At 36.7% G+C, this 8,311-nt stretch overlaps 1 protein-coding gene across 3 annotated transcripts in view; it reads left to right on the forward strand.

The window, feature by feature from the left end:
- The window catches only part of ABHD5 (abhydrolase domain containing 5, lysophosphatidic acid acyltransferase), a 28,434-nt gene extending 21,934 nt beyond the window's left edge, over positions 1-6,500 (forward strand). For all 3 annotated transcript variants that reach the window (XM_056483493.1, XM_056483495.1, XM_056483494.1), the window contains exons 5-7: positions 648-759; positions 1,292-1,478; positions 3,440-6,500. In XM_056483493.1, the coding sequence (XP_056339468.1) occupies positions 648-759; positions 1,292-1,478; positions 3,440-3,529 (389 nt within the window). In that variant the 3' untranslated portion in view covers positions 3,530-6,500. The remainder of the gene's footprint in view (positions 1-647; positions 760-1,291; positions 1,479-3,439) is intronic.
- Positions 6,501-8,311: the final 1,811 nt, after the last annotated feature.

An 8,311-nucleotide genomic window follows, 5' to 3' on the forward strand; every position in this document is an offset into this window, starting at 1 on the left:
TGAAAAGACCCACTTCTCTACTGGCATGTTAGGAGAGCATGAGGACAATGGTTTACAACATTAAATCTCTTTATTTATACCAGTGTTTGTGCCTTATGTTAAGATTTCTACACCTCTTTTTCATCATAGGCTTCTGTTCTTTCAACCACACACTAGTTAGATTAACTTCAGAAGCAGACTGTTCTGTAAGAGGAGAAGACAGACTTAAGAAAGAAAAACACCCCAGCTTTTTCAACAGTGCCTTCTGGTCCTGAAAGGTGTAGTGCATTTAACCTACCCAGTGCTGCCAGAGCAAGGGAACATATTGGTATCATAGGAGACTAAACTGGTGACAAAAAGACACTGCTTAGCCCTTTTACTGGTCCCTGTTGTAGGTTTCTTTCTAGGGCTATAGTGGCCCTACTCAAACATTCCCCATATGTATTCGGTAGGGAGAGCAGCATAAAATTCTTTATTTATATTTCATTTCTGATAGGTGTAATTCCATCGTGTTTCCCTAAGATATGCAAGTGGTAAAACCAAATATGGGTTTAGAAGCCACAAGTTTCAAGGGTATGTGTTCTGAGGGCTCTAATGAAAAGCATTAGGCAATCTGATAAAATAATTTATATACATTCCTCCTCTAATAGTGTTTTCTGTTTTAACAGGATTAAGCCTTGTTCAACGTTTAAGACCTGATTTCAAACGAAAATATTCATCAATGTTTGATGATAACACTGTGGCTGAATATATCTATCATTGCAATGTACAGTCACCCAGGTGAGTATGAATTTCCCAGTATATGTTTTGAAGTCTCTTGTTCATTTACTGAGTGCCTGCTACTCCCTCCAATGGCCATGGTAGCAGTGTGCATGCTATTTTTTTTTTTATTTGTGCCATTTATTATATTGAAGGAAAAGGTACCATTGCACTTTTCCTGAATTTCTGATACTGATAAATGCAAAAAATATCATAATTCTGTATTTATTCGCAATTTTTGTTAATTCTGTGAGAGTTTGGGCACTGCATTTAATTAAATAATTGTTAGTGAATTTTAACGCGTAAAGAATTTCCTTAAGAACTTTAAAAATAAAGCATTTCATTATTTTAAGTGCTACCACTTAGTCATGCAAAAACATGGGCTCTTTCTGTTGCAAATTATGTGTAAACCTTGGAAACTTACTTTTCTTAATTGTAAAAAATCCCAGCCTCATGTACTCTGTGCTACCAAAAGGCACGGATACTCCATTTTAGATAAAAAGCAGGGCCAATGGCAACTGAAATTGTTTTTACCCTTTTGAATGTCTTGAAGTGGTGAAACAGCTTTCAAGAACATGACGATTCCTTATGGATGGGCAAAAAGGCCAATGCTGCAACGCATTTCACAAATGGATCGAGACATTCCTGTCACAGTGGTCTACGGAGCACGTTCCTGTATAGATGGCAATTCTGGCAGCACTATCCAGTCTCTGAGACCAAATTCCTATGTGAAGACAATAGTAAGTTTGACATCTAAAGCAGTTGTTTGTTTTTTGTGTGGATTTGTTTAAGTCATATCTATGTGGTCAGGTTGGATGGGACCCTGAGCAACGTGGTCTGTGAGGAGATGTTCCTGCCCATGACAGGGGGGTTGGAACTAGATGAGCTTTAAGGTCCTTTCCAACCCAAACTATTCCATGACTCTGTTTTTTCATACCAGCTGTGGAAATGGTGTCACTGTTGATTTACAGCCTGGGGTAATAAGTTCTGTTTTCTGTAACAGAGAGAGAGAAAACAAATGTTACATCCAAGAAAACCCAGACAAAAGTGTTGAGTCCGCAGGCTAAGAACAAAACTTACTGTAGCACTAGAAGCCAAACTAGATCTGTGAGCAAGGTGATTCTGTATTTTGTTCTTTAGTAGGTAGAAGTAGGTGTTGTGGTCGCTGTGTTTTAAACTACACCAGTCCTACTATTGCCAGATATATATGTAAGGTAGTGGAGAGGCTCTCATAAACTCTCTTCTTCTGTCTATATAATGCCTTTGTTTTTCTGGTAAGAGAGTAGTTTTCACCTAGTGCTTAGGCTCTTGTGAGCATCTTTCTTTAAGTCATTAAAAAAATACTTAGTGTTGTCTTACCTCTTAATGCATTTTTGTTTAGAGGTATGATACTGTCATTTGAAATGTGTGTACTTACAACTTGATGCGAATGTGCACGCTGCATTTTTTGTTGTTGATTTCTATAAAAACAAACTAATTTAAAAGTATTGTTCACACATTTTCACATCAGTCAGCTGTGATAATTGAATATTCATACATGTTAAAATGCTGTGAGGTGATAAAATGAACATACCAGCTGTGATGTTACTGATGTCTGGAACTATCTGGACAGAAGTGTACAATATGTAATATTGATAGTATACTATAACTGGTCATCCAAATAAAATTTTTTAACTTGATACAGCTGAATTTAGAGGAGGAACTCAGAGAAAAGACATTATTATCAACTGTTTTAAGTGTATTAAAGAGCACAGATACATTTCATGAATGTTGATATGCAGACTGGAAGTGTCACTTAACTGCTTAACCAGAGAGAAGGAGTTGTAACAGAAAATCACTGTTTGAAAATGTACAGTATATTGCTGGGATAAGCTTATACCATTCAGGGAGATTTTTTCCACTCTACTTGGGGACTTTTAGAAGAGACTGTTGAAAATTGTATTGTATTCCAGGTTAAAATTTTGCTGAGCCAGAAACAGATTCTAAAAGGTAAATTGGAGTGGTAGAATTGCAGGCACACTCAAAAACACATAGGAGGGCAGGAGCTCTAATGAGACCTAAATGTGGACTGGCCATGCTTGGTAAAATGCACAGAGGTTCTGTGGTTTTGTTACATGCATTTATGCCTAAGTAATTTTTACTTTGAGTTTCATAGCTGTACTTGTAGGAGATTCAGTTAGGGACTTAAGAAAGGGTGTTTTATGGAGGGGAAGAGAAAATAGCTTTAAATAAAGATTAGTCTTGCACTGACTGGAAAATAGAAAGAAAACAGGTCAAGTACCTTTGCTGTAGGCTTTGGTGACAGGTTAATTTGTAGCATTTTTGCAGAGAATAACAAATTATAGAAATAGACTATTTGAGTGGAGAGTGAAGGGAATCAAGATGGATCTGAAATTTGATCTGCAAGGCATATATATCTGCTAAATTTTTTGTGCAGTGACTTGTGCACACTTCAGTGGTGGGGCTTTTTTCAAGAAGGTGAACGGTTGAATAAGCAGTAGTTTCACTTCCTTTTCCTTTGTAGGAAAGTTTCTTTACAAGGAAAAGAATATTTTGGTATTCCTTAACGTTTAGAGTGTTTTTTAGGTTGTATGATGCCAACTCTTAGGTGATGTATAAAAGCCAGGTTCTTCACCTGTCCTAGTATTTATTTGTTTATTTGTTTGTGATACTGACGTGCTTCTTCACCTTTATCCTCCAGGCTATCCTCGGTGCAGGTCATTACGTGTACGCTGATCAACCTGAAGACTTCAACCAGAAAGTGAAAGACATCTGTGACTCTGTGGACTGAATGTCCTCTGTTCCTTAGAAAGTCATACCGTAGATAGCATTTAATGGCAATACTCTCTAGGAAATCACTAAAGAATGCAGAGCTAATGGAACAGGCTCTGTTTGCACACTGTTTCTTCTAAGAAGCCATTTGCACACTTAAACCACTGAGTGCCTATTTTTGGGGGAATGAAAAGGTTTGAAGCTAACTTTGTACAGCTTTTTTTTTTTTTTTTAACTGTCCTGTCAGATACAAAATTACGTGTAACTTTTGAAACTGGAATTTTCTTCAAAATTTAATTGAACTTTGCACATGTTGAACTCTATAAAAATGCTGAATTCTCCAACATGGAGAACTGTATCAATAGAGATACAATGTACAAAATGCAATTTGGTTTCTTTGTGAACTGTCATATTTTTAGCTGATGTTTCATAGCAAGAATATGAAACTGCCTATGTATTTTATTTTTGGAACCCAGAACTCCATACACAATATTTTAAGAGGATTTGTTTTTTAATTGGAGTGGTAACAGCTTACAAAACTGATTTTGGGAAAGGGACGGGGCCAAAATAATGAGCAGTGTCTGTCACTGAAATATGTTTGTTAGTTTATAAGAAATTGAGGCTCAATATTAGGAAATCTATCTTCTGTTGGATTTTATTTCCATTTATCTCAAGGCATCCTTTTCCATCTGTGCAACTTTTACGGAAGACTCAGTTTGTAAGAGTCAATGATGTCACCAGCACTCAGGCTTCTATAAATATTTTGATGTGTAGATTTCTGTGATTTGAAATACAGAAGATAGCTTGTTAGTTATTCCACCTATTTTTAACACTTTACTGCAAGATTTGTTACTAGTCTAAATCTAACAATTGTGGATAAGCTGATAAGATTTTGATTAGGGCTGGGAGATATCCACCTGGATAATGAGCATATTTCCCATTTTCTTTCATTAGAATGCCTAGTCCATATTTTAGTGAATTTGAGCTGAAGGAGAGGCAGAGGCAGAGTATTGATGTTCTCTAATTGGGAACTACAACAGCTTAATGTATTTTATTTAATATTCAGCCTCCTTATAGGAAGGATTATTATTGGAATGAGCAATACCACTGTAATGATTTGCAATTACATGTTTTGGAGATTCTTTATATATTTTAATTGAGTATTTCAATATCAGAGATAATCCAGTCTCTGCTACTTTTTAAATTATAGTTTGATGTTAGTACTTCATATGCCTAGTAAATTATGTTAAGAAAAATACTTTGTCACTTTAAAGCCAAATAATGTGGTGGTTTGTTTTTTAACAAGTTTACATACAACTATAGATCTGTTTTTGAATATTCAATTGACTACTGAAGAGTTCTTGATACTTTTATACAAGGAGAATTTGAATTAATGATAGCGCCACCTTAAAGCTTGAATTATGTGCATTTTTTTCTCAAATTAAGGAATTGTTGCACATATTTATGATGTGGAAGGCAAAGATACCTAAAATATTCAGAAGATAATGTGATTATGTTCCCTAGCAGAACATAATTTCTCTTACTGAAGGAGATATTTATCTATATGGTGCTATGTAAACATCAAATGGTTTTTGTGACTGCCTTGACTGGTAGTACTTCATATCTAGCAATATAAATATTTTAATTAAAAATAAGTATTGCATTAAATTACTTTTTCAATTAGCAGATGCCAAAACTGTAAAACAAAATTTGGGGTAATTTGGTGAAATCTTGAGTTTGAAAATGGAAAATCAGAATTATCAATTCAATTTTTTAATATAAGCTATAAATTATCAGTCATGCCACCATTTAGGTGGATGCCTTCAGCATGTTGGTTATTTTTCACCCTTTTCAGTGTCTTATTTTGTATTTATCAACTTAAACAGCTGCTTTAGTTGTGCATAAAAACCTAATGCAAAAATAAATTGTGAGTCTCCTCCAAATAATGAAAGGTGAAAGAAATTATTGGTATTTTCAGATAGCACTTACTGATGGGAATTGTAGATTCCACATCAAAAGTTGGAAGTAGGGATAAAAATTGCACACTGGATGTGAATATTGTTTTTAATATCCCCTGCTTTTTGAGCTTATTGAACTAATAAGACTTACTGCTTATGTTTTGCACAATAAAAACAATTCTGAAATGTTACATTTGATTAATGTTAAAACATTATATTACTTTTGTTTTAAATTATGTGCAATTAAGACCTGGAAATCAAGAGTTGAGGTAAATGATCCAAAATACATTAAAAATACAGTAATACTCATTTTCAAATAAGTAACCTCTGTTCTTAGGTTTCCTTGTATTTAACTGAAAGTGTTTGTCAACAAGTAGCTGCAAGCTGAGAATGTTGATTGTATGTATAAGGAAAAGGATTCTGTAGTATCTTCCAGGCAGTATTAGATGCTGCTGTGAAGGTCAAGGTGGAATTCTGAATGTCCTACTGTGTGCAACATAACCTGATCAAATTACTTTAATAAATGTCATAGAAAAGACTTGGCTGGAAGAGACTTGGGAGCTAGACCTGTTGTGAGCAATTTCTGCCTGGAAATAATCTCAGTTTCACCAGAAGTTCTGTTTCAGTGCAATGACCAGTTGCTTAAATGTACTGTGGTGAGCACTGAATGCTGATGATGCTATTTTTTATTACAGCACTATAAAATAAGACAAGAATCACAGGCATAAAGGCACCCAAAGATCTATCCCATTCTAACATCAAAATGAAGACAGCTGTGTCTAGAGCGTAACAAAAAGGATCCAAAATATTAATAAAAATCCAAGATAAACTGCCTAAATCTCCAGGACACACTCTTCCTGAGGTTGTTGTGATAAAATTTATTTAAAGTAACTTAGTAATATTTTGTTTGCCACGGCTGAGTTCATCTTGTTACTTATTGAACCCTGCCAGATTAGATTTTAGTTCTGAAAAACTGATTTTCAGAGAACTTGTTGATAAGACTCTATAATAAAATATTCGCAACCATCACAAGGAAGTCCCTGTTTATATCTGATTGTCAAATGGAAATGGAAAATGTGAACTCCTGTGTGTTGGTCTTGGAAAAATGGGTTCCAAACCAGAGACACGTCATCGTCTGGTTTCACTTGGATTAAACCAATGCTGACCTTTTTAAAAGTTCTCTTTTTAAGGTTGCTGCGACAGTTTGTGCTGAACTGATGTGCCAGTCTCTGTCTGAAATGCTTTCTGTGGTCACTGTGCTTCCTCAATTTCCCAGCCCTTCCAGATCACAGTTACTCAGCTTTTTCAGTGGGATGAAAACAAGATTAAATACAATAAAAACATCTGGAATTAATGTGTGGGCAGGCATTTTCAGGAATGCCTGTTTTGTTAGCATTCATTCATTCTGTGAGCCTGCAGAATCCTAAGGCTCAGAGTCAACTGCTTTTAAATGGGTAATTTCTTGGGGCTCCATGGCATGTCTGTCATTTTGTTGGGTTCTTTTGGCCAGTTGGCCCTCAACCCATCCTGAAGTCTTTGAGCAGCACAGCCATGTTGCCTTGAAGCTTTCATCAAGGGATTTATGTTTTGTAGGAGACACAGGTGAAACTTGTGAAAGGATGAGGCACTACAGGGAGCTGAAGAGACACATTTTAGTGGGACTGGTAGGATCAGGGCAGGACACAGGTATGTGCAGCAACTGCCTTCTGGTGTTAGTGGCAGCAGATGGAAAGGGATGGAGGCTTCAGGTTTTCAGGCAAGGCAGGTGGTGGGCAGAGCAGTGTGGAGAGCAGAGGCACAATGGCTGGAATGACAGCCTACAGCACAAGGAACAGTAAGAGCTAGAAAAGAATGCAGCAGTTGGAAACAAATTCAGCTGAAGAGCTTTGGGGTGGGAACTTTCAAGAGCTCTGGAGGAGAATAAGGGAAATGGTGAAGGAAGGGTTTGGGGTGTCTCATGTGCAAGTAATGCGGCTTACCAAGGTAAGGAGGACACCTGCAGTGCCAGCTGGAGGGAAGTGTGGTTGGAGAGCTTGGATCTACACTATATGGGGCACCTCAAAGTTTTGGTATCCCACCTTTGACTAAAGCTTGTCCTTCGAATGCAAATGGTTTTTCCAAAGCTGGACACCATTCCCTCAGACTGGTACTTGACAGGAACCTTAAAGAATTAGCTCTCATGCAGCACTCAAGAAATCATGAGAAACTGTATTTCACAAATCAGAAGTGAGATGATAGCAAAGCATATGATAGGGGGTCGCTGGACTGCCTGAGGTAAGATGAAAAATCAAGATGTGCAACAAGACTTGTCACTGAACATCATAAATTCATCTTTTTCAAGAGGAGTGGCTCTGTTCCAGTTCTCCTCGTTGCCTTTGATCACAGGGATATCCTACTTTAAGGTTTGGATGTGGGTAGTAGAATGTAGAAGTATGAAATATGGAAATATTTGCCACATATACATTAAAAATAAGAAACAAGTAGCAGGAATGTACTGAAGACATTTTTAGGTATGTACATAATTTGCATTAGTAATTAGCAGCAAGATGAAAGTGGTGACAACACTACAAGTTAGGTGTTTGCATTTTGTGCTTCACTTGCAGAGGAAAGCTAGCAAACTGAAACTGTTAGTTTTGGGAAGTAAGGCAGGGCTGCAAAATGGAGTGTGACCCCAAATGCATGCTAAGGAGTAGATGTGCTTTGAAAATGAACTACTGCAAAAAAAGCAGGATCTCGATATATTTACAGGTCTATTTCTGCACTCTCGAATTCACCTACTTGATGTGTAAATGACTGGAGCTGTGAATGGAGCAAGGTGCGGCTATCACTTCCTTTGTAGTGTT

This window comes from Oenanthe melanoleuca, chromosome 2 (assembly GCF_029582105.1).
Source record: "Oenanthe melanoleuca isolate GR-GAL-2019-014 chromosome 2, OMel1.0, whole genome shotgun sequence".
In the NCBI taxonomy this organism is placed as follows: domain Eukaryota; kingdom Metazoa; phylum Chordata; class Aves; order Passeriformes; family Muscicapidae; genus Oenanthe; species Oenanthe melanoleuca.